General features: G+C 52.9%; 1 protein-coding gene across 8 annotated transcripts; it reads right to left on the bottom strand.

Annotated features, from left to right (window-relative positions):
* Window positions 1–205: 205 nt before the first annotated feature.
* Window positions 206–26,977, bottom strand: Klhl26 (kelch-like 26). Of its 8 annotated transcripts, none has more exons than XM_030243486.1 (5): window positions 26,838–26,942; window positions 25,795–25,924; window positions 5,454–5,636; window positions 2,733–3,007; window positions 209–2,631 (listed from the first exon to the last, which is right to left on the bottom strand). In XM_030243486.1, the coding sequence occupies exon 5, from the start codon at window positions 2,506–2,508 to the stop codon at window positions 1,426–1,428; it is 1,083 nt and encodes a 360-aa protein (XP_030099346.1). In that variant the 5' UTR covers window positions 2,509–2,631; window positions 2,733–3,007; window positions 5,454–5,636; window positions 25,795–25,924; window positions 26,838–26,942; the 3' UTR covers window positions 209–1,425. The 8 variants fall into 8 exon arrangements, with proteins under 8 accessions (NP_001351187.1, XP_030099346.1, XP_030099343.1 ...); XM_030243483.1 differs by adding an exon at window positions 26,358–26,560 and having other exon boundaries at window positions 209–3,007; window positions 26,838–26,939; NM_001364258.1 differs by having other exon boundaries at window positions 206–3,007; window positions 26,838–26,933.

The raw sequence follows: 26,977 nt of genomic DNA on the forward strand, positions 1-26,977 counted from the left end.
CACCAGCCTCTCGTGCACACCCTCTTCCAGGCTGCCCAGCAAGCCTGGCTCCTCAGCCCAGTTGACACTCAGAAGCCCTGCAGCTCTCCATTCAGCAGGGAAGCTGAAGAGAAAGGGATAGAGGGGCCCCCAAAGCCCGAGGTCACACAGGTGGCACAGGTCACACTGGTGGCACAGGTCACACAGGTGGCACAGGTCACACTGGTGGCACAGGTCACACAGGTGGCAGGCGTAGAGCACAGGTCTGCTCCATCCTTCCTCCATAATGCCTTTATTAAATCAAAGGACTGATCAGCAGAGGCTGCAGCAAAGGACTGGGATTAATTACTCATGTGCTGAGCGGCCGTACAACGATGACATCCATGACTCTGAGCAGCAAGGGACACCTTAGATCACCAGAGAACATACTCATTTGGAAGACAGTGGGGCTGGCTTCCTTAAACAAGAAAAAAATTAAACAAAATATGAAGATGAGAGTTCAGGATTTAAACAGCAAAACAAAGCAGGGCTGCCATCGAATGAGGCTGCTGGGGCTCACGGCCATAGCACCTCCCACCACCCCACCCGAGGGTGGGCCAGACCTGGGAGCATGGCTTTCTATAGCCAACATGTTAGATGGGCCCCCAGCTGGCTCTCCTCCCGGGCCAGCTGACACAGGCCTCCTCACCTGAGGTGGCTTTTGTGGTTTCTCTGCTTTTGTTTTTTGTGGGTTTCCTCATTTCAGGGCTGTGGTCCTGGCTGGCCTAGAACTTGCAATGATTCTCCTCCCTCTTTAGCCTCCAGGGTATTGGAAAAGGCCACACCATGCCTCACTTATTAGCTCTGTCTTCTTATAAAAGGGGGTGGCACAGGCAAAGAATGCTGGGTTAACGGGACAGGGGCCTTTGGGATGCTCCAGAATCCACAAGTCAAGCGGGCCAGGGAGGTTGGTGATGAAGACTTGGCTGCATCTGTCACCTGTCAGGGGGCCTCTGGGACACACTCTGACTCCTGCATCCTGAATGCTGTCCAGGCACCAGAGAGCTGATTTACAATCTTACTCATTTGATTGTGTGCGTGCATGTGTGTTCCATGATGCCCACGTGGAGTTCAGAGGGTAATCTGAAGAGTCTCTCTGCCTTGTGGATCCCACGGCAGAAATCCAGGCTAGGATTTTAAACAGAAGAGTTTAGTCAGGAGACAAGGAGAGTTGCTCCTCCCTGGACTTGGTGTTTTCTGTCCACAAGCTTTCATCTGTCTGGCTAGGGATGAGAGATACCAAGACCTAACCACACAGGACAGTGCAGAGACACCCACTGGGCAATGGCTGCCATGGCACCTAAACCTTGGGGACCAGATCTCTCTCTCTGTTGACTTGGGGCTGGGAGGTAGGGACCCCTGGGCTGGGGGTCTGACACTTGTGGGGAACACAGCCAGGATCCCAAGCTACCTCCCATGGCCTGAGCGGGGCAGCAGGACAGCAGCACAGGCAATGCCTGCAAAGGACTCGGGGAAGTGCAGGTCTCTCTCCCACTCATCCGTCTCAGTGTTGTACACCTGAACGATGCCTGTGACATTGTTCAGCCTCCAGTTGTAGCCACCCACGATGTAGATCTTCCTCTCTAGTAGACAGCAGCCAGCTTCCGACTGACCAGCTCGCATGGGTGTCACACTGGTCCACTGGTCGGCATCCGGCACGTAGTACTCCACAGCCAGCACATCGAAGCAGCGGTCCACGTGGTCCATGCGGCCACCTAGGGCATAGATGCGGCCAGCAGCGCCCAACATTGCGTGCAGCACGCGGGGCTCACGCATGGGCGCCCTGGGCTCCCAGCGGTCGGCTGCTGGATCATAGCACTGCAGCGCCTTCTTGTCCTCCGCTGAGACGCCATAACCACCTGAGATGTAGAGGCGACCAGCAGCTGCGGCACCCGCATGGCCCCAGGTACGGCGCTTGAGTGGGCAGGCAAAATCCCAGCTGTCACGGCGTGGGCAGTAGCGCTCCACAGACGCCAGGCTGCCCGCGCGATTTCGGCCACCGGTGGCATACAACAGCCCTCCCAGTGCAGTGAGCTGGAACTGCACGCGGCTCTCACGCAGTGCTCGCAGCCGCAGCCAGCGATTGCGCTGTGGATCATAGCGGTAGCAGGCGTCCACAGCGCCTTCGCCACTGCGGTGCTGCAGATGCTGGCCGCCTGCCACGTACACGAAGTTATCCAGCACAGCCACGCCCGCGTGGCTACAGCCCAGTTCCATCTCCGTGAGCTCGCGGAAGTGGCGTGCTCCTGGCTCAGGTAACTGGAACACCTTGCTGCTGACAGCTCGGTCGCTGTCGGTATAAGGTGTGCCCCCGAAGGCCACCAGGGACGCTACATCAGAGCGCACAGCAGTGCGAGGCGACTGCATGTCATGCTGGCGGCAGGGCAGCACGTGGTAGCTGAAGGCCTCCAGCAGGTACTGGCGACACAGGGCATCGTCGAGCATGACGTCGAGTGTCTGCACGCTGTCCACCAGTTCAGCAGGTTGCATGAGCGGGAAGCGCACGTGGCGTAGCACAAGGCTGGCACGGGCGCGGCGGGCAGGATCATGCTGCAGCCAGCGCACAGCAGCGCGGAACAGGTCAATCTCGGCGCAGCTCTGCAGCCGGTTGCTCTGCAGAAAGAAGACAAGGCGCTCGAGTGGCAGGCGCAGAAAGTCCTCTTCTGCTGCTATCTGCAGGAAGTGGCGGAATGTGAAGGCATCTACTGACTCACGCAGTGATGTCAGGCTGAAGGTGGTAGCCATCTGGCCAATGTGCAGGCACGTCTCTACGCTCATGGCAGCTTTCAGGAAGTCCTCGCACAGCTCCACCACCGGCAGCATCTGCAGAAACACGGCAGCACCCAGCACGTCCTGCACACAGTCTAGGTCCAGTGTCACCTCAGCACTGTAGGCAAAATCGATGATGTGACGCAGGCCACGTGCAGACACACCCTGCAGCTGGATGACAGCCTGGTTGGCCTCACGCATGCCGCCAGTGAACATGGCCCTGGAGGTGGAAACACACCCAAGAACAGGGCCAGTAGAGAGTCAAAGCTTGTTCTGCCCTCACCCAGCCTTTCTGAGCCCGTGCAGCTCTGCGCGGGGCCCCCAGCCCTGAAGGCTAACTGGTAGGTTTCTTAAGGAGGTATCAGTTGTAGATGCACAACCACCTTGAGCTCCAAGTCAGGGCCAGCCTGTGCTCCCCCACTACCACCAGAACCTAGGATCTCCTCACTGACTGCTTGCAGGCATGACCAACTTCCCCAGCCTGGAACCCGTGAAGTAAGGATCAAAGGGTCTGCCCCATTCCCCCTAAGCTGTTGCGAAGGTCTCAAGAGGTCACTGCCCACAAGGGGCTGTGCCCATTACTGCTGTCTACAGGGAGAAGCTACAGAGACTGTGTTCCTGCCCAGGCATGGCCAGCATCAGCCGAGTCCTCAGCCTGTGTGAGGCCTGTGTTAAGGGCCTCTGGAGTCACATGGCAGCTGGTGGGGGGATGCAGACCCATGCGTGAAGGTTCTGGAAAGGCTTGGGGTCAAATCTCAGTTTCCAGCAGGAAGGAGAGAACTGAGTTGTGCTCACAGGGTCTGCAGGGGTCCCTTGGTGACATTCTCCAACATTTTACAGCAGCCCTCACAACGGTGAGCAGGATTTCTTGCCAGAGGGGAAGGGATACCACCCATCATCAAAGGTGACAGCCACCCCATAGTGGTCTACTTGATGCAACCTAGGCTGAGGTCACAGCAGGAGTGAGGCCATGGGTGTCATGGAGGTGCTGTCGTCTAATGCCATCATTCTGTGGGATAGCATCCTGGGCCTCCCTAAGACCATAAGGAACAGCTCCTAGCCCCAGCCCCTGCCTGTCCCCTAGAGTCCCCACAAGCCCTTGGGCACTTCAGTGAGAAAAGAGGCCAGACCAGATGACAGGATGGAGTTTTGCCTTTTAAGGTCTCATGGGCTACATTGCCAGAGCGGGGGTGCCTTTAAAAGGCATTGCTGGCTGGGCTGCCCACCCGCTCACAAATCCAGAGTAAAAATAGCACAGATGCCCCAGTTGGCTGCAGCAGCTCCTCGTAACAGTCTTGCTGCGCCCCAGGGAGGGCTGCTGGGCCTAGAGGGACATTTGGCCTGATATCCACACCCAGGTAACCAGTGGACCTGGAAGACTTGACCCTCTTAGAAGGACGGTCACAGCTGGGGAAGAAGACTTAGCACAAGTCTCCAAGGACAACCATTCCAGCTTCCACCCTTGCTGGCTGGCAGGGGCATCCCCTGATGAGACAGCTCCACTGGGCCCTTAGTTCTGACTCAGTCCCAGGACAGGGAAAAGTAGACAGACCCATGTGTCTGTGCGTGCCTGGGGCATGATACAGGGGAGCCCTAGGGGAGACAAGAGATCCACCTGGGCTCCAGGAGCCAACGCACAGACCCTGCAGGGCCTGAGCATCATGGCCCCCGGTGTCTCTCCAGTCTCTCAGTTGTTTGCTTTTGGTACTTGGAGGGGATGCCACAGCAGCAAAGGGCTCACTTTCTCCTCGCTGGGCATGGTTGGCATTAATGCCTAGCACACAGCAGATGTTGAATGAAGGTTTAGGAAGGGGGAGGCTGAGGCTGGGTTGGCAGAGCCTGCCTGAGCTTGCCTGAGCCTGTGTGAAGCCCCAGGTGTACTGCTGCAGGCCTGTCTGCCTAGCTCTGGAGAGGTGGAAGTAGAGGATCAGGAGTTCATGGGCATCTTGGGCTACATTGTGAGTATGAAGCTAGCCTGGATTGTGCGAGGCCTATCTCAAGAGAGAAAAATGAGTGTGGAGAGGTAAGAAAGCCTCCAAGATGGCTCAGTGGGTGGGGGCCCTTGCTGCCAAGCCTGACTACCTGAGTTCAGTTCCCAGGACCCACATAGTGGAGGAGAAACCCAATGCCTACAAGACACCCTCTAACCTCCACGTGCACCATGGCTCACATGTGCCTTTACCCCACTCACCATCACATACACACACAAAAATGAAGTAAGAGAGTGAAGCAAGAGCCTGGCAGTGCTGGCGAAAGCCTTTAATTCCAGCACTTGAGAGGCAGAGGAAGGCAGATCTCTGAGTTTAAGGCCAGCTTGATCTACAGAGTGAGTGTCAGAAACCCTGTCTCAATAAATAAATAAATAAATAAATAAATAAATAAATAAATAAATAAATAAATAAATAAATAAATAAAATAAAAGAAATTCTTGGAGGCAGAATGTTTACTTACTTAGTGTGTAACAGGGCTGATAAACAAAAGAAACGTAGAAAGCGTCAGAGGCCAGGTGTGCTGGCACACCAGAGGATGGAGCAGGGGCATTCTGATCTGTGGCTAATCCAAGCTATGCAGCAAAACATTGTCATTGAAACAAGGAGGTGGCTGCCACATAGGTCCCCAGTGAATGTGGCAGAGGAGTCAACTCAAGTCCCCAGGGCTAGGCTTACCTAAAGTAGTCACTGCAGGCTGCCAAGACCACCTTGTGCGCATGAAAGGCTTCACTGTTGACAGTGAGGACCACATCGAGCAGCTGGCCCTGTGCACGGAGGGCAGCCAGGCCCTGCAGGAGGCCAGTGCTGTGGCCAGCTGCAGAGAAGGTGCACTTAAGTGCCCCATTCCTGTCGGCCAAGCTGCAAGGACAGCAGAGGAAAGACAGCTCAGAGACCTCCAGGTGGACACACACCTACGACATGGGTGACACTTGGAACTGTAATACTGAGTGGCAGAAGTAGCCAGGATAGACACCCACACACAGGGAAGGATGCAGGCTAGCAGACCAACAAGTGGAAGGGGAAGAGACCATTAAACACACAAGGGTCTTCTTATGGAGAAGCCCTATAATCAGTCAGAGGCCAGGCCTATGATACCTAGGAAATGCTGCAAGACTGTCTACGGTAAAAGCCCTACCAAGAATCCCCCAGTAAGGGGCTGAGGGCGTGGCTTAGGGGTGGAGTGCCTTCCTAGAATCCCTGAGGTGGGGGGCTGGAGGTGTGGTTCAGGTGTGGAACCCTGCTTAGAATCACCCAATGAAGGGTTACACACCTTTCATCCTAACACTGGAAATGGACACAGGAGTTCAGTTTATCCTCACTAACAGAGTGAGTTTCACGAAAGCCTGGGCTGTGTGAGAACTTATTTCATAAAACACAAACGTAATATGGTGGTGCACACCTTTAATCTCAGCACTCAGAAGGCAGAGGCAGGTGGATTTCTATGAGTCAGAGGCCAGCCTGTTGTACAGATAGCGTCCCAGAGCAGCCAGGCCCACACAGTGGGACTGTCTGAAAACAAAGAGAAAAGCCAAAAGTCAAGCACACCCTCATCCCCATCTGTGGCCTGTCTCCCGCTATTCCCTGTCGAGCCCACCAGCCATCCCCATTCGTCCAGCCCATCAGCCTGTTGTTCCTTCAGACACCTGTACTGAAGCTCTGCACAGAACACTCCACTGTCAGAGCACAGAAGGGGCGGTGCTGCTGAGTGCTTCTATCCAGCCCAGCCTCCCCAACCCAACCCAGACAACCAGACGCACCCTCTCTGCTCATCTCTGTCTCTGTCTCCCTATCCATCTCCATCTCTAAGGACCCTTTTGGACCTGCCCTTCCATTCTTGGGCCACAAATATGGGGCACTGGGCTTCTTGAGAAAAGAGGAGAGGGACTGATGTGGGATACCTAGCCACCAAACCCCAAACAAGGAGCTATCAGAGGCTAGAGCTGCTCCATCTGCATGGAGCCTGACTCCCACCATCCCTGGTCAGCTGCCCAATTTAGATGTCATTCTAGAGACCCTCGGGCAGGAATCAGGCATTGCAGGGCTGGGCACTGGTTGATGAGGTGGTGGGTGCTCAGTCCCAGCATGAGGGTTAGTGCTGTTGTGAGGTACAGGCTACCCTGGGTAGGACACCATGAGTCCTTAGCGTGGCAGGAAAGCAGACTTGGGGACTGGCCAGCACTGCAGGGAGTCTAGCTGCTGGGGTCAGGGAGAGAAGGAGTACAGGTAATCTAAAGGCCCTAGCTTGTCCTGAGGGTGAGATCAGTGCCCACCTGTCTTCTGAGCACAGTGGCATTCTGGCAGGCTGCTGTGGCAGTCCCAGGCCCATGCGTCTCAAACCCACAATAGACTTTGGACTCAGAGATGCTGAGATATTATTGTTGCTACATCAAGGCCATGGGCCCAAGGCCATCACAGGGCATCACAGCTTCCTGTGGCTTGGACTGCTTAGATGAGCCTGCAAGGGACTGGGGACACTGACACACTCAGTGGATATATGTCATCTGTGCAATGGGGCCACAGCACCCAGGCCTGGCTTCATATCCCAGCTGCAGCTGGGGCATGCAGAAAGAGATAGAGAGCTGGGTAGTAGAGTCTGGAGCTGGCAGACCTCAGCTGCTGCCCCACTGAGGGGGAGAGTGAGGCTCATGGGGCTGCTGTTTATATCCACGGAGCCTCCCTAAATAGGGCAGTGTATGTGTCTGACCCAGGGGTCTGTCAGGGCAGAAGCCACAGACTGACAGCCAGACTCAGATGTCATTGTTGGGCGGTGACAGCCTGTGTGACCCTGTGCAACATCCCTCCCACAAGACAAGGGTGTTTCTCTCTCCTGGGGAAGCTAGTTAAAATACATTCCTGTTCTCCAGGCCATGGGGTTCTGAGGCAGGAGGACTGCTGCAAGTTCAAGGCCATCCTGAGCTGAGTACCAAATAAAGCAGAACAAAATGGCAAGCACAGTGGCCCCGAGGGTAAAGCTGCTAAGTTTATCTCCTTAGCCCACTGGACAGAGAACCCATCCCTGAAAGTTGTCCTCTGACCTCCACACGTGGCACTCATTCCCCCAAATACATGTAATAAATGATAAAATACCAGAGATTCACAGCTTGGGGGCCCCAGAACTACAGTATCCCTACAGCAGGGACCTTGGCGCTACATGTTAAGGGCTGACACAAACACCATCTTACACTGGGGTCCCTAGAGTCACCCACAGCTGCAGGCTAGCCTGAACCAGGTTGAACCTCAACAGCCACAAGATGCAGCTTTAAGATACCACCCAAGGGAGCCTGCCAAACTGTGCCTTAATCAGCCCCAGGATGGCATGACCTTTCGAGCAGAGAAGTGTCTAGGCTCTCCTGGGAACCTGCGCACATGGGGCTGACCAGGTCGGATCTCGAGGCTCTTACCTGTGTTCTCCATCCATTTATTCATCCATTTACGCATGTGACCCCCACCTTGTGATTTCATAGGTTTTAGGAGGAGCAGGGGAAACAGGACGTTTGTGTACACCCCAGACAGGACAGAGAGACAGTGTGGTGACAGTGGAGTGATCAGCATTGCCAAGCACCTGTCCACAAGATACAGGATGATCTGGGAGAACAGACATATGCTCAGGGCCACAGTGCTACTGTTGATCCTGTGGCAGGGAGCTAGCGTCCATAATGACAGGCCAGGCATGCAGGATGGCCCAGCAGGTAAAGGCACTGTGACCAAGCCTGACGCCCTGAGCTTCTCTCATGGTGGAAGGAGAGAACTGACTCCCATAGGCTGCTTTCTCACCTCCACAGCTACTGTGGTGCATGCCCCCCCACAGTCAGTGCAACAGTAACCATTTCTTGGAAGACCTGTAGACAGAGGATGGATTTGGCAGGAGCCCTCTCTGACACACTGAGTCAGCTTTTCTCAGCTGTCAAGATAGCAAGGTCCTCTGAGATCGCCATGCAGCTCCACAGCTTCCCAACTCCCAGGAACATAAAAAACGCAAAGACACTTCACAGTTGCCAAGGGACTTCTTAGTTCAAGGAGACTTTGGGCCAGGAGAAAGGCTTTGCACCATAGATAAATAGCATCAGGGTCATGTGTCCATTGGACTTTGATCTACTGTGATTATCCATATATATAAAGAGCATAATGGGGGCTGGCGAGATGGCTCAGTGGTTAAGAACACTGACTGCTCTTCTGAAGATCCTGAGTTCAAATCCCAGCAATCACATGGTGGCTCACAGCCATCCATAATGAGATCTGATGCCCTCTTCTGATGTGTATGAAGACAGTTACAGTGTACTTATGTATAATAATAAATACATTTTTGGACCAGAGCAAGTGGGGCCAGAGCGAGCAGAGATACTGAGCTCAATTCCCAGCAACCACATGATGGCTCACAACCATCTGTACAGCTACAGTGTACTCATATACATTAAATAAATAAACAAACAAATCTTTTTTTTAAAAAAGAGTATAATGAAAGTAATATAGACCCCACATCCTGATGAAAGGTGCTTGGTGTGAAGAGATCGCTCAGTGCTTAATAGTACTTGTTACCCTTGCAGATCCAAGCTCAGTTCTCAGCATCCATCCTAGTGGCTCATAAGCACCTGCTATTGTAGTAGTTCAATAGGAGCTTATGCTTCCTTCCTGCCTCAGTGGGCACCTACATGCACGTGGCTGGCCTTCATATAGACACATAGACATAAACATAAAAAAATAAAACTTTTGCCCAACAGTGGTGGTACATAACTTTTATTGCAGCACTAAGGAGGCAGAGGCAGGCAGATTTCTGTGAGTTTGAAGCCAGCTTGATCTATAGTGATTTCCAGGATGGCTAGGGGTATACAAAGAAACTGTGTCTTGAAAAACTAAAAATAAATAAATAAAATAATAGTAATAATAATGATGATGATGAAAAACAAACCAATCAACAAAGAAAGCAATGCAGGGGCTGAAGAAATGGCTCAATGGTTAAGAGCACTGGCCTTTCATGCAAATGACCTAGTTTCAGTTCCCAGCACCCACATGGCAGCTCACATCCATCGATAACTCCAGATCCAGGGAATCTGACACCCTCTGCTGGACTCCACAGGCACTACACACATGTGGTGCACAGACATGCAAGCAGGCAAAACACTCATACATTAATTAGCAAACAAATGAATAAATGAAGAATGATGTAGAAACTGGGATCTGAGAGTTACCGGGAAAGGAAGCAGAGCCCCTAAGAAGCAGCAGAGAGGAAGCTCACTGCCAGCAGGGGCTCGCACCTTAGTGTGGACATGCTCAACCTTCCCACCTGCAAACAGCCATCACCTGGAATCCGTGAGGAACAGAACAGACAACAAAACCCATAGGGACTTAGCTCCCTGCATCATAATGCCTTGTGTGCAACTTGCCACACTCTTCCCCACTTCCTGTCATGTCCAGACGACACAACACCTAGTGTGGGCTACATACAACGTGTGGCTGTCATAGTGCATTGGGTGAGGAGTAACAAGAAAGATCAGTGCTGCTTAGCCTTCCCGGTGCCCAAAGTGCCACATGGGACAGTGACATTGCCAGCCGTCTTCCCCATGGCTGGATCCTGCACTACACTGACTGCCAGCAAGATGTGGGTCAGCAGTGCAGTAGTTGCATGAGGTCACAGGGGGAGCGACTGCTCTGATGCTCTGGTGCTGGCTCCTGGGAGGGTACCCATGCTGGTACTCTAAACCTAGCCAGTAGCCCTTGGCCCTGTGGGGTGGGAGGATGCTACTACCTTTGTCCTGTTAAACACACATGCTGTCAAACTGACTTCAAGATGCTTCCATTGTAAGCTCTGGGATTAGCACTGCTCAGCCAAGGCCATAAAAACTGGACAGCAACTAACGCAGACTTGGTCAAAGTGCTCAGAATAAATGACTAAGTGCTCAGCCCTGCAAAGGATGACGATACCCCACCCTCTAGGCGTAGGGGACACTGTGGGTGGAAGGGGACAGAAAGAATGTAAGCTCTGGAGGATGGGAGGAGGGCTGTGGCATGCTGTTCTCGGCATATGGCACGGGACTGCACTCAGGAACTTCTCTGCACAATGACAAGAGCAAGCCACCAGGCTCAGCCAGCATTCCAGCAGGCAGCACTGACTGGACTCCGTGGCACGCACTCACGCACGCACACATTCACACACACAAAGGAGAGGACACAAACATGAAGCAGTGCATAGAGAAGTTGAGGGTGCATATAATCACAGCATGCATGAAACTACCAAAGAATTAAAGTCTTTTTTAAAAATGAAAACCTGTGTGTGTGTGATGTGGATCCATTTTTCTTCAAATACTGTCTATCTGTGTTTGCTTGTCTGAGAACACAGGCACCAGGGCAGGGAGGGTCATGGGGTCTCTGTCACAGGTGGCCACTGCCACATTTTCAGGCAGCAGGGAGGCACTCAAAAGCCCAGTTGGTGGGAGCCAGGCCAAATACTCACTGGTGAGGATGGCCTGGGAGGGCACAGCTGCAGGGAGGAAGGACCTAAGTGTCCTGTCTCCCCGAGGCCTCTGCTGTTACATTTCTTGGGGAAGAAAAGGTGAGGGTCCCAGAGTTGATATGGCTCCAGGAGCAAAAGCGCTTGCGAGCAACGCCACAAAGCTGTCCATCCCTGGGCCCACATGGAAGGACAGAGACAATGCCCACAGGTTGTCCTATGACTTATACATGTACACCGTACCACATGTATGCACACGCACACACAGGGGCAGGATAAGTAAACAAATGTAATTAATTTACTCAGAGAGGTGACCAGAGTTTAGGACCTACAAAGGAAACAGGCAGCCTGGGCCTGGAAGGCAGAGGCAACACACATGGCCAGGGCACCTCTGGGCTTCTGATCTCTGCAGCCGGTGGCCTGGGCTGAGCTCCTGTTCCCTAGGTGTTAGCAAGTCCTTGACATGGCCACTCTGTCCCTTCTGGCTGAGGAGGAGCCTCTGCCGTGAACCTACACACCTTGGCTAAGCCACCCTGGAGAATGCCGAGCCCCCATAGTTCAGAGAAGTGCAATTCAGCCAGGGCTATGACTAAGGTCACCTTTGCCAATACCAGGACCAGCACTGGGCGGCAGGAGAACCCATTACTCAGAACAGTTCTAGACAGTGGGCGGCCACATGGTGGGGCCCCCTGAGCCAGTCCGAATCTCCAGACAGCCACTCGAGTCATGGTGGCCGGCCCGTGAGTCATCAGTCAGTGCGTCAGCAACCCTGAACCGGACAGTCTCCAGAGGCCACTCACCACCCACCCTGGCTGTGCCCTCATCCTCACATTCCATCTCAGGCCTGGCCCAGGCCCAGCCATCCTGCCATTCTCCCCCCATGAGTCCCCTTGTACTTCCCAAGGGACCCAGGCATATACCAGGCCATCAAAGTGTTCGAAGTCCAGTGTGGGTGCATGACCCTGATAGGACCACCTGTTTCGAGACCCAGGTGTGGGGACTGCTACTTGAGTTCCCAGCCCCCACCCTACAAAGTTGTTTTTACCTCCAATCCTGTACTAGGGACATAATGTCAGAGTAGGCAACTAGAGAAAAGGCTCACAAGCTCTGCCACACCAGCTGTAGCAGGCCACCCTAGTGACCAGAGCCTCCTGGAGCTGGCGGGGGACATGGCCCTGGCCCCCACCCATCCGCTGGCCTTGTCCGAAAGGCCGGCTTTGGCTTTCCAAATCCCAGAACCATTCTTCTCAGAACGTTGAAAAAACAGGCAAGAACAAGAAGGAATTTCATGGAAACATTTCTTTGGGGTTTAGTAAAATCCGTTCCCACCCCCACGAAGAGTGCAGCTCGCCGCCTCGCACACCCTGTTCTGACGCCGGTCCCTGTTCCCCCAGCCTAGCCACTTCTACTTTCAAAGCCAATTTCACTTTTATTGTCCATGTGGTTTGCTGAAGCACGGCACAGCTGGCTGGCTCACACCCTGGCTGTACTGCTGCCTCACCCTTGGTCCCCCAAACATGCAGGTGGGGGACAAAGCCTCAGGGAACAGTACAATATCAGGTTGGTTACCTCAGATCAGCAACAGGGCCCTGGAACATCTCCAAGACCATTCCCAGAAAGCCTGGATGGGCAGGGAGGGATCAGACAAAGACCTGGGTAGCAGGACAGTAGAGTGTCAACAGATGTGGTGTCAGAGACCTTAAATGTGAAGAGCTCAGTCTGGAGCATAGTGGCCCAGGACCTCATCCCAGAGCCCTCAGTCATGCTAGGACCACCTCCCTGACCATCTTCAGACTGTTCTCTAGGACCTGCAGCTCCCCTATGAGCTAACAAATGTCTTTCTTTTAAAATGGAGAAACTGGCCGGGTGGTGGTGGCGCACGCCTTTAATCCCAGCACTCGGGAGGCAGAGGCAGGAGGATTTCTGAGTTCAAGGCCAGCCTGGTCTACAGAGTGAGTTCCAGGACAACCAGGGCTATACAGAGAAACCCTGTCTAAAAAACAATAATAATAAAATAAAATAAAATGGAGAAACTGAGGCACAAGTACCCCTGCTAGCTTTGAGTACCTCATCTTCCTGTCCATTCTGTTCCCAACAACATCCCAGTGGCTCTGGCCCCAACTACCAAGGCAGAGGTTGTAGAGCTCTGGGGTCCAGCACACCCACCGCTGTCCTGTTGCCATGGTTACCCAATGTTTCCCAGCTCTGGGCACAGCACTCCAGCTACAGATCAACTGAGTGTGCTCTGGCACTTCACGCCTGCCAGAGACATGCAAGCCAGCAGCCCCCACGCTCACTCACGTCAGCAAGCCCTCTCCTGGGATGTTCCATGGCTCCTGGCCCACAGTCTGTTCTACAGTGGCAGCCTTCTCTTTTGGGGTTCATCTCTAATGTCAGGGGAATAGCAAGGTACCTGCTATAGGCTTGCTCCAGGCTGGCCTGTGGCAAAAGCAAGCCAGAATTTGAGAGGGGCAAGCAGAAGCCCAGAGGCCACTGAAGGTCCCCAAACCACTGACAGCAAGAGAGAAGCCATGAGACACACATTGCTGGAGGTAGGCCACAGGTCTGAGGCAGAGTATTAGCCTAGGATAAGCCAGGCCTTGGGGGCCCAACCTTAGCCACTTAAAAGACTAGGCTGGCCTCTTGCTGGTGCTAGGCTCAGCAAGCAGCTTTCTCCACTGAGGCACTGTTTCTGGGCTGCACCTGAAGACAGCCTGAGGGGCAGTGGGACAGCGGAGTAGGAGTGAGAAAGAGGCTGCCTGTGTCACACTGAACTAGGAGGCCTTCCTTGAAGGAACCAGCACTAGATCCCTTGAGGACTCCTGGGAGGTAAGGGATGTTGTTCCCGAGTACAGGTCAAAGGTGACCCCAGCATCCCTGCCCACTGTCTCCCTGGAAATGGGGGAGGTAGGGGACAGTTGGAAAGCATTAGTTTGCAAGCTGAGTTCTAAAAATGGAGGGCTAGAGGGTTAGGAAGCATGCTGCTCTGTATGCCCATTTCTGGCAGGTCATGAACCTGCCACCCTCCAACCAGAACCCATCGAGGATCTGGTCATCCACTGTGAGCATAAAGACTCACGGCCAATGCCAAGCCCCATACTTGCCCAACTGCCGCCACTTGTTAGGAACAGCAAAGAGCGGGTCATGCTCTACAGAGGCCCCAGGGGATACGGGGTATCAATATGCCAGCTTCCTGAGCAGTGTTAAGTCCTCTGTCCGTAACCTGTGTCATCTGGACTCAGCTGGTGCATAGCACCAGGATTCACCATAGGGATATACCCTGCAGGGTGTGAGTGGGATGTGCACACCTGACTGTGGCTCACCAGTGGCCCAGGAACACTGAGGAAACACTCTAAGACACAGAGAGGTTTACACTTTCTGAAGACCATGCAGCAAGGAAGAGAATTCCTTACCAATTCGAGCACTTGCTCCCCAACAAAAGGGCAAGACAGCACTGAGATACAGCTGGGAGGATCCAGGCTCCAGGGCTGGATCCAGTCCCCAAAGCCCAGCTGAGTTGGAGTATGGAGCTCAGGAGCCGGAGGGGGCAAAACGTCCAAACTTTATCCCAGAGGATGCCACTAGGCACCCCATTGCCTTCATGAGGTATGGAGGTCCCTGAAGATGAGGGAAGGGCTTGGCTGCCAGGTCCCTGCCTGGCTCCATTCCTTGCTGCCTATTCCATTTAGAACTTCATTCTTCTGCTCTTAGTCCACCTCCCCATGGCTGAAATAGGAGCTCTGGGAGGCCAGCCAGAAGGGTTCTTTCTCCTGCCACATCCTGATGTCCACCCCTCCACCCCCACAGTGAAGGAGCCTTGTCACATTAGTGACCTGGACAGTTGGTGACAAGGTAGATGAGTGGGAGGGATGGGTGGAGAGACGGATAAGAGGACAGGTACATGAGTGCTTTGATGGTGTCTCCAATGTGTGTCCCTGTGCTGACCCCTATTGCTCTGCACTCCCAGAGGCCCCCAGTGAACCCCACTATCTGCTATAGTCCTCTTCCCAGCTCCGTGAGGCCCAGACCTTGGAGTGCTCTCCCACCAATAAGCCTTAGCCCTCACTATGCCTCACACAGGATAAAACACATCCAAGAGCCACCTGTCCTCAGCAGCACAGATGGGGCACACAGTCCATGCTAGGACACCCAGGCCACCCCAACCTGAAGAATCCCACAACTTCAGGACAAAAGCAGTCTAGCACCTCAGCCCAGGACCCCTGGCTACAATCCTGTAGCACAGCTCATTTTACAGGTGTCTAAACCACCCTTTCCCACCCTTACACATATGTTCCTGGGGTGGGGACCCCAGCTCTTCTCTCTAGCCATGCATTGAAAATCAGGTAGACTAACTCCCTCTCCTGGAGACCTGGCACTGTGACTAGTGAGAGGATAAGGGGGTTGCCCACCTGAACCAATCAGATCCTTCTCTGGAACTTTTTTTTTTCATGACAGGGTTTCACTGTGTAGCCCTTGTTGCCCTGGAACTTGCTTTGTGGATCAGGCTCACAGAGATGCACCTGCCTCTGCCTCCTGAGTGCTAGAATTAAAGGTGTGAGCCACCACTGCCTTGCATCCCCTAAGACTTCTTTCTTAGCTCCAGATGGAAGCTCTTTCCCCTATGGAATGGCAAGGCTGGAGGGCTATGCAAGTTTAGGCCAGGAATTGGGCAGCGGCTAGGGAAAGGGAACAGATTTTCTGAGATGTCTCCATGTGTGCCTGTGCACATACATATGCCATGGCATGCATGTGTTCATCTGGATCCAGGCAGGGCATGATGGCAAGAGCTGCTAATCACTGACCCTTCTCGTCGATTAGGCTGGTTGTCTTGAAGAGCCCGCTCACATAGTCACACCTGGCCCAGCACTCAGACATCAGTGCCCTGCTCCATCAGTCTCCAGTGCATTCCTTTGAGACAGAGTCTCTCACTGAACCTGGAGCTAGGGTGGTAGCCAGCCAGCAGCAGTGTCTTCTTGCTATGCCCTGCAGTGCTGAGTTGAAGGCAGCACACAGCACCATGCCTGGAGCCTCCATGGGTGGCTGGGACTAAACTCAAGTCTTCAGGCTTATGCAGACGGTGTCCTGCCCTCTGAGCCTTCTCTCCAGCTGGCTACTGCCCTCAGTCAGCAGTTCACAGGAAGCTTCTCACAGCAGAAGCTTCCATCTTCCCCAAATCCTGCTACACTGGGCTTGAAGCCTCCGCAAACCACCCCAGTAGGCAGCTGCCTGTGTGTGCCTGCTGAGGTGGCCAGGGTGAGGAGGCCAGGCTGATGGTGAGTGCGTAATAGTTATGCCAGGGCAGCTGGCTCTACTCTGGCCACTGAGAAGTCCCAGAAAGGTCAGCAAGCTGCCAGCACTGACCCACACCCTCCCAGAGTGATAAAGGCTGATGGGAAAGGGGTGGTGGAATCTATGCAGTGATTCCTGTGAGCGTGTGTGTGTGTCCTGCCACACACAATAGGAGACCACTGGCACCTGAAGAGGGATATAGGCAGGAGGTAGTGTGTGACCTGCAGCTTTCCCCCAGTGCAGCACACAGAGCAGCTGAGGGGGGTGGAGGAGCTGCTTAGGAACCTCAATGGCTCTCTAGGCGCCTGTCACCTGGCAGCTACTCCACCCAGCCCAGCTCCAACCATCCGGGTAGCGGAAGATTCTGGGAGATCCCATGTCTCCACTCTCACTCTCTGCTTTCAAGCTGAGCTTGAATTCTCCCGTCCCGTGGAGAGCAGGCTCCGGATATCCAGCCCAGACGCCCCGCCCGGTTCCTGGCTTTGACCCCTGTGGAATTTCATGGCTGTGGTGTCAAAAAACATCTTCAGCCTCGATCCTTGAGTGTCCGCCCCAGGCCCTTTAAAAGCTGGAAGGTTGTGTTCTGCAGGCTGAGAGCTCAACTCCTGAAGCAGGAGATGCTAAGACTCCTACTGTTCCTGGGCACAGTGGATTCTCGCAGTGGATGGAGCCCAGTGTCCACCGGGTCCCTGCGAGGAGGAGCAGCACAGGATGCGGGGAGTGCTGCTGGTAAAGGCTGCATGGGAAGGGCCAGACTGGGGTTAACAAGTGTTAAGAGAGCCAGTCAGAACAGCTGTGCAGCGGCTACCAGAGCAAGGGGGGGTCCATCGCCTGGGGACCCCATGGCCCCCACCTCCACTGCAGACAGCTGAACAGCTCAGCTGCCTTCACTTCCAGCTAAGGGAAGGTTGTGCGGGGGCTGCTCTTTCTACTGACCTCCTAGACTCTGTCCCCAAATAAAGGATGGTGGCCTTTGACCCACTTGCATGTAGGGTGGTGTATCTGCCAGACAGCTGCTCAGTATTCTCACTGGCTGCCAAGGTCCTACCCTCAGGCTCACATGCCTTAGAGGACATAAGATGTGACTGGGCAGTTTGGGGATGCATAGGCCTGTCATCAGCTAAGGGCAAGATATGAGATGCTGTGAGGCCTGGCAGGTGTCGGGCAGCTGTGTAATCTTAGGAAGGTCTTTATGGTCCAAGTTGGAGACAATATCAGGCCAAGGGCTTGGGCGCGGTAGCTAGTTGAGTGAACCCTTGCTGGCTGACACTTTGCCTTGCGTGGCTGCGCACTTCTTTTGAATGGAATGAGGGTCTTAGGGATAAAAGACAGGTCTCCCCACTAGGTTCACTGAGTAAAGAGGGCCCCAGAGGCCTTTATGGAAGACATGAGATTGTGACCCAGGTCCCATGCCACCTCTATCCATGAGTCACTTGCAGACAGCACAGCTCAGCTACTCCAGGCCAGAGCATCTCACCCTTCCACACACCCTGATAGATAACACATCTCCATCTCCCAGCCCCCAGCTGGGCAGAAACCCGAGAGCCTATGGTTCCCCCACCCTGCTCAGTGCATCAGAGCACAAGTACCACACACCCTTGGCCCCAAGCCCACTCTGTCCCAGGTCCAGAGGCCTTCAAACAGCAGGGTGAGTGGACCCTGCTCTGACTGCCTCCCTTACTCTCCTCTGCCCACACCTGGTCTACAAGCACATGAGAGGCCAGACATCATCACAAGGATGGTGTCAACTGAACTGAAAAGCCAGGAGTGCTAAGACTGGAGTGTCCACCTCCTCTGGGCCCCATGGCCCTCAGATGCCCCTCAGCCATCTCATTCCATGGTCACCTCCATCCTTGGACTTGGGTGCGGGGAAATGGGGGATGACCAAGGTTTGGAAGGGGGCAGGAAATTGCCAGGACTTCCACGCCAACAGGGCACTGGCCCCACTAACAAAACCTTTCTCAGGTCACTCATCGGGCCTTAATCCCAGCACAGAGGAGGCAGAGGCAGATGGATCTCTGAGTTCAAGGCTAGCCTTATCTACTTAGCAAGATCCTGGACAGATAAGGCTACATAGTGAGACCCTCTTTCAAAAAAACAAACACCCAAAACCTTTTTTCTCAGCAACCATGCCAATGACAATGAGCTTGTCTCTGGAGCTCAAAGCTACCAGGTTGCCACAGTCCAGCTGCAAGCCAATCAGTCCCCTGCATGTGTCCTGCATGGCTGCAGCACAGGTTCCTACCCTGGTTCTCGGATTCCTAGTGTTAACCACAGAGGCCAGCCAGGGCTCAGGTGCTCACCTGTACCCCACAGGACACTATGAAATGTGCTCCCAGAGCCAGAGCTCATATAGCTCAGGTTGTGCACCACTCTCTCACCCCACCCCTATGCCAAGTGCTGCTGTGCTCCCAAGTGCTCTTCACTCTTAGTACCTCCTACTACAGTGTGGCAAGTGACACCTGGGCACTCAATGAGCCCCGTAAAGAAGCAGGCAGAACCGCAGGATGGGCAGCATGGCCCATGTACACACACCATCCCAGCCCTCCCATGCCTACATGACCCGAAGGGGCTAAGGATGCTGACTTTTCAAGTGGCAATGTCTTGCCTGCCCTCCCTCTGCAGGGGTCACAGTGACTCCCAAGTCTTCCCAGCATTGAAAATAACCAAACTCCATAAAAGTCCTGGCCTGAGCAGAGAAAATCAAGGGAATAATTAGACAAACCCAGCTCAATGAGTCAGGCTGTACCATGACAATCCTTTGGCTACAACTTCCCATGTCCCTGTTCTCCAAATGAGGCCAGGGGCGAAGTGGAGGTGGCAGGTCTCTCATGGTCACATGACACCCTTATCTTCACAGTCCTAGTGGCTAAGACCTTAGCTCTCTAACAGAGAAGCTGGCCCAGGCTTAGCCTGGGAGGAAGTCTCTCAAAGTAAATGCTCTTTGTTCCCTGGGCCAGGCTCTGGCCCCCTTCCTCTCTGCCTGCCGCCAGCCTGGTGGCCACACTGTCTATGGAGCTTCATTCAGCTCAGACGTTATGACAGGCTCCGCTAGGCAACGGGGTTTGTTGCTCCCGAGAGATGAGGGAAGGGAAGCCAGGCTTTTTCTTCTCCCGTAGTCGGGAGAGAAGTCAGAACAAACAAGTTACATAATGGAAGGGACAGTGTAGGCAGCGTGGTCCGGAGCTGTGTCAACATTAACATGGTAGGGAACACAGATGTTATCCCCAACATGGCCAGATGACACCAGTCTTCCTGGGTAGATGAGGGCATGGCCTGACAGGTTCCAGAGATGGTGACACAGTCAAGGGCCAGTATCCCTGCTCCTGGAGACTTCACTGTCTCCCCAGAAAGACCTGACTCCATGAAGGGATGTGTCCAGGCTGCAAGTTGGAGCAATGAGATACACTCTGCATGTCAGGCTCAGGGCAGGCACTGGCCACCCACAGGCCCTTTAAGAGAGGACAATCATCAAAGCACACCAGGTAGTGACTAAGACATCACTAGGTACCACAGAGCCCCACTACTGTGTATAGCCTCATCACTCCACACACAGCCCTACTGGCCTACATCACAGAGGACAATGAATCCTGAAGCCACAGCAGGGGGCAGGGTGTGGACTGTTCCCACCGAGACCAGTGTCCTCTCAAAGAAGCTTGCCTGGCAGGCGGGCTTCTGAGCAGGAATGTGTATCAGACACAGTCTGGCACAGTGTCAATATGGCTATCCTGATCTGGCCTTCTGTAATGCTGTAGGTGGACACTGTCTGTCAGCCCCACCAGGGCCAGAGCAGACATTGTCCCCCAGCTCTTACAGAACACGACCAGACAAACCTCTCTGCTTATAAATTTCTAGACTCAGTTTTAGCTCACTTTAGTTTGCTTTTGGCTTTGTTTTTGCTACTTAGTATAAAAGGTGTGCCCTCTGCCACTCAGCAGCCCCATCGGGATATTCCCACTGCATTCCCTCCCTCCCCTTCCCGTTTTTTGTCTCACTCAGCAAGCCTGGGACTCGCTCTGTAGCACCAGCTGGCCTCAAACTTGAAGCACTCATTCCTCCTAAACGCTGAAATTACAGATGTTGGGATAGTACCCTCTCAGCTGAGAAACTGTTACAAACAATGACCATCAACACAAAAACAAGCAAAGACATCCAGCAGGTTATGACAAAATAAGTAAAGTGACGATTAGCCACATAGTGGAGTATTATTTGATCATGAAAAGGGATGAAACACTGATGTATGCCACCATATAGATTCACCTTGAAACAGAAAGCAAGCTGAGAGGAGCCAGGCCGAGGAAGTGACATTTTACACATTTTACAATGGGTGAGGTGTGCCAGCTGTGGTAGCACATTTCTTTAAGTCAAGCTATGGTGTGAGTTCCAGTACAGCCAGGACATAGAGAAACCCTGTGTCAACAAAACAGAACAAGCCAGGTGGTGGTGGGGCATACCTTTAGTCCCAAAACTCAGGAGACAGAGGCAGGTGGATCTCTGAGTTGGAGGCCAGCCTGGTCTACAGAGTGAGTTCTAGGACAGTCAGGGTTACACAGAGAGACCCTGCCTCAAAAACAAAATTAAAAAAAAAAAAAAAGACTGGAGACGGAAGCTAACAAGTTCTAAGCTAGCCTGGGCTACACAGTAAGAGTCTACTAAGAGAAATGGTGGAAGGATGGAGGAAGGGAAGGAAAAGGAGGAAGGAAGAGAAGAGGGGAGGGGAGGGAAGGGAAAAGGGATTCTGCCATCTCACACAATCTCATCAATACATAGAGTTCAGACCAGGTGGTTCCACAGGCAGGAAGCAGGGGCTACCAGGAGGACAGGGGACAGGGCCATATGGGGTATACAAACTCGAGTGTGTTTCTGTGGATATGCTAAACGCCACAGAATTACCCACTGTTAAAGTTAGATTTTATGTTATACAAGTTTTACTTCAAAAAATTAAAAACCCAGCCAGGGTTGGTGGCACGCACCTGTCATCCCAAACCCACAAAGGAAGAAGCAGGGAGCTAAGGAGTTCAAGGCCAGCCTCAACTGCATATCAAGTGTTAGAGCAGCCTGTGCTGCGTGGCCCTCTGCCTCAAAAGGAAACAGTGAAAAACCAAGGGGCTGTGCAGAAGGCTCAGTCAGAAAAGTGCCTGCCACGCATAAAAGTCTGAATAGCCAGTGCCCATATTTAAAACAACAATAAAAAACCAGCCAGACACAAAGGTGCATGCCTGTAACCTCAGCATTGGGGAGAAAAGATGGATTCCATTACCGAATGGCAAGCATGGGCTCAGTGACAGACCATGTCAGAAACAAACAAAGACAGACAGACAGATAGACAGACAGACAGACAGACAAAACCTCTTTAGACAATTGCCAAAGGGAGGAGGGAGGTGGAGGGAAATAGAAGATACTTGACAATGACCTCTGACCTGGCATGTACATGCATACTACACATACACTCGTGCGAGCGCGCATGCGCGCGCACACACACACACATACACACACACACACAAATAAATGCCAAAAGATGGCTCAGTAGGTAAAGGCACTTGCTGCCAAGCCTGAAGGGCTGGGAGAACTGCCATCAGTAGCTTTAGCTGTGACCACATGTCCAACAACAGGACATAGCCACTGGGGCAGTAGTGGTCTGGCTGCTATGGGCATAACCAGCCACTGTCTGACTGGACACTTCTACAACTGGGATCTCAGTCTAAAGCCTGTGTCTGGAGAGGTCATAGATGTGGGTTCTAAGCTAGCCTGGGCTACATAGTAAGAGTCTATCAAGAGAAATGGTGGGCCGGGCATGGTGGCGCACACCTTTAATCCCAGCACTCGGGAGGCAGAGGCAGCCGGATTTCTAAGTTCGAGGCCAGCCTGGTCTACAAAGTGAATTTCAGGACAGCCAGGGCTATTCAGAGAAACCCTGTCTCGAAAATATACACACAGACACACAGAGCACCCATGGATACATGGTTCTGTTAAATGGACCTGATGGACCAGTCAAACCGCCTTCTACAGAACAGTTTGTGCCTGCAGACGAGGGAGGCTGCCTGCTCTGGCTAGAGGAGCTACTCTCCACAGTAGGCGGCAGTGACCGTAGACCCATAACTTGTCAAAGTACGGAGAAAAAGAGACTCTGAATGCTCAGCCCCAAATGAGAGACATCTATCTACCCAGCTAAGGCTTGCGGACCATCATGAAAGGTGTAAAGAATGCAAGCGCCGGAGCTGGATGGACGGCTCAGTGTTAAGAACCCTGTTTTCCCAGAGGATCTGGGTTGGGTTCCATACTCCTTTGACCTCTCAGGGCACTGTACACATGTGGAGACATACATGCAGGCAAAGCACCCATACACAGGACATAAAAATGAAATCTAAGCTCAGGGCATGGTGGTGTACGCCTTTAATCCCAGCACTGGAGAAGCAGAAGCAAAGGGAAGCAGAGCATTTGAGGCCAGCTTGGTCTACCAAGAGAGTTCCTGGACAGCCAGCACTACACAGAGAAACCCAGTCTTGAAACACAAACAAACAAACAAACACACACCTAAAAATAAGTTTTAGAAGGGGGGGGGAAGGGAGCTGGAGAGATGGCTCAACAAAGTGCCAGTTCCTCTTACAGAGGACTCACATTCCATCCCCAGCTCCAACACGGTGGCTCACAACTCCACTTCCAGGGAATGGGACACCTTATTCAAGCCTCCGAGGGCAGCAGGCACATACAAGGTGCACAGACATATATGCAGGCAAATCACTCTCAAACATAAAATAAATCTCAAAAAATAATTAATAGACAATAAATGAAAAGGCTGAAGTAGGCTGGGTGTGCTAGGGATAACACACCATTATTCCAGTACTCCCAAAGGCAAGAGGATCGGGAGTCAGAAGCAGCCTGTGCTAAATAGCAATGACCACTGTGAACTGTGGTCAAACAACAACAAAATGAAAACCTGGGCTGAAGCCAGATTAGCAGTTAAGACCATGCACTGTTCTTCCAGGGGGCCCAAGTTTGGTTTCCAGCACACATGATGGGCAGCTCCCAGCAAGAGCTCCTGATCAAGCTCATTCTGCTGGCCGCAACGGGCACCCACGGATACATGACATATATTCACAGACACACAGAGCACCCACGGATATGTGGCATATACTCACAGGCACACAGAGCACCCACGGATACATGGCATATATTCACAGACACAGAGAGCACCCATGGATACATGGCATATACTCACAGACACACAGAGCACCCACGGATATGTGGCATATACTCACAGGCACACAGAGCACCCACGGATACATGGCATATATTCACAGACACAGAGAGTACCCATGGATACATGGCATATACTCACAGACACACAGAGCACCCACGGATACATGGCATATATTCACAGACACACAGAGCACCCACGGATATGTGGCATATACTCACAGGCACACAGAGCACCCACGGATACATGGCATAAATTCACAGACACAGAGAGCACCCATGGATACATGGCATATACTCACAGACACAGAGAGCACCCACGGATACATGGCATATATTCACAGACACACAGAGCACCCACGGATATGTGGCATATACTCACAGGCACACAGAGCACCCACGGATACATGGCATATATTCACAGACACAGAGAGCACCCATGGATACATGGCATATACTCACAGATACACAGAGCACCCACGGATACATGGCATATATTCACAGACACACAGAGCACCCACGGATATGTGGCATATACTCACAGACACAGAGAGCACCCACGATACATGGCATATATTCACAGACACAGAGAGCACCCATGGATACATGGCATATATTCACAGACACACAGAGCACCCACGGATACATGGCATATACTCATGGATACATGGCATATACTCACAGACACACAGAGCACCCACGGATACATGGCATATACTCACAGGCACACAGAGCACCCATGAATATATGGCATATACTCACAGACACACCGATACTCACAAATACATTTTTAAAATAAATGTTTAAGACAGGTGTGCTGGCACACACCTTTAGCACCAGCACTCTGGAAGTAGAGGCTCTGTGAGCTCGAGGTCAATCATGTCTACAAAGTGAGTTCTAGGACAGCCAAGGCTATCCAGAGAAACCCCGTCTTGAAATATAAACAAATAAAAAATACATCTTTAAAAAATTTACCCTAGGGGCTGGAGAGATGGCTCAGCAGTTAAGAGCAGACTGCTCTTTCCAGAGGTCCTGAGTCCAAACCCCAGCAACCACATGGTGGCTCACAACCATCCATAATGAGATCTGACACCCTCTTCTGGTGTGTCTGAAGACAGTTACAGTGTACTTAGATATAATAATAAATAAATCTTTTTAAAAAAATTTACCCTAGGGATCTGGTCAGCTGACCCCCCTTTTTTTCTGTTTTTGTTTTTTTTCTTTTTTTGGGGGGGGGGGGCGTTTCAAGACAGGGTTTCTCTGTATAGTCCTGGTTGTCCTGGAACTCACTTTGTAGACCAGGCTAGCCTCAAACACAGAAATCTGCCTGCCTCTGCCTCCCAAGTGCTGGGATTAAAGGCATGTGCCACTACTGGCCTGCCAGCCGTCCCCTTTTATCTGGCTCCTAGGCCCTGCCCACTCATTCCCCAATGACTCCATGATCTACCCCTGTTACAGACCTTCAGTCCTGGGCCACCACTCTGTCATGCCCCAGTGTGCTGCCACTCACTCTTCTGTGGCCAGAGCGCCCAGTTTCTGCAGTTGCCGATGGCCTGTATGGAGTCCCTGGTTTGCTCTGACCTCACTCTGAAGCTTCCAGCTGCTCTGGTAACAGGCAGGGCCAATGCCTCCTCTAGGTGGTAGCAGGGTTTCCCTAATCAGCATCTTCCCTCCAGTCCTAATGCTCAACTCAGATCCACAGGCCACCAGATCTTTCCCTGCCCTCCGGCCTGCCTGAGGGCCAACTTTGTTCGTTATCATTAGGCCCAGTGCCCTTGGCTTCGGTTTATTCCCAAACCATTTACAGACTGAATTTCCTCCTTGATCTCACAAGGGTGGTGGCTGTCTCAGGGCAGGGGTTCCTGGCTCTGGGTTAATGTGAAAATGGAGGGTGTGAGTGCTCCCTAAGAGAGTTCCCTAAGACCGGTAGGTGCTCTTCCCCTGAGACTCCAGATCAATTCACAAAAATGTATTGCAACAGAAAGTTTTTGAGTTCAAGGTTGGCCTATGCTATACAAATCAGTCACTATCTTAAAAATAGGATGGGTAGAGGGCAGGCATATGACCCAGTAGTAGAGTCCTCACCTAGCATGCACCACAGGAATAGAGATGCATGCCTGTCATCTTGATCATTCGGGTTGAGGAAAGATAACCAGCAGTTTGATGTTATCCTCAGCTATATGGCATCTGTGAGACCAGCTATAAGATTCCTTGTCTTGAAAAACCAAAATAAAACAAATATTTAAAAATACTTGCCATCTTTATGCAAATTCCCAAGTTCAAGGAACCCACCTTCAGAGTTGACCAGGAAAAAGGGTGACCTCATTTAACTAAAAGGGGTGAACGTGGACCCAATATCTGAGGGCAAGACCTCCAATTCAAACGTTTAGAGTGAGGGGAGGGGTATTTAAACCCTATGAAGGGTGGAAGGAAGGGGGTCTTAAAGAAAGACCCTATACTCTTGAGTATCTTCTCTCACAGTGCTCAAACTCCACAAATACATCCCGACCTCTCACAGTCCCTGAGACTCCCTGGCCATCATGATGGATCTGCTGGGGCCCCCAAGGTTGCCTCAGTGTCCCCTCACGGCATGCCCAAGTCCCTTGTTCACCTATCAAGCCCCTAGACAATTTTCTGACAAATAGAACCTGTTGAGGTCTCCCAGTGGCCTCAGTGTCTCCCAGACATGTCCAGGCCCCTAGGTGACTGGCCTCAGTGTCTCCCCAGACATGTCCAGGCCCCTAGGTGACTGGCCTCAGTGTCTTCCTCAGACATGTCCAGGCTCCTAGGTGACTGGCCTCAGTGTTCCCCTCCAGACATGCCTAGGCCTCTTGTTCCCTGCCATCAGGACCTGTGGAGGTAACCAGGTGGTCTCAGTGCTCCCTTCACGAACGCCTCGGCTCCCTCCCGGGCCCCAGGGTCCTTGTGGAGCTTCCCACGTCACCTTCCCCGAACCCCTTCAGCCCCGGGCTCGCAGCTCCCAGGAAGCCGGGCCTCAGCCTGCCCTCAGGCCTACGCCATAGCTCAGGACCTTAACGACAGGGACTCGGAACGTCCACGCCCCCGGCGGCCCCGGGTCGGCCCCGCCCGAGCCAAGTGGTGCATGCCAACAGAGGCGTAGGACTCACCTGCTCGGGCGCTCGGGGCTCTGACTAGAGCCGCTGCTGCCACCGGACTCCGCCATCTTCCGCCGCGCGCCCGAGCGATGGGGCGGCGCGCTGATCGGGAGATCGGGGCCCGGGGCAGCGGGCGGAGCCGCTGAGAAGGA

Source organism: Mus musculus, chromosome 8 (genome assembly GCF_000001635.26).
Source record: "Mus musculus strain C57BL/6J chromosome 8, GRCm38.p6 C57BL/6J".
Taxonomy (NCBI): Eukaryota; Metazoa; Chordata; class Mammalia; order Rodentia; family Muridae; genus Mus; species Mus musculus.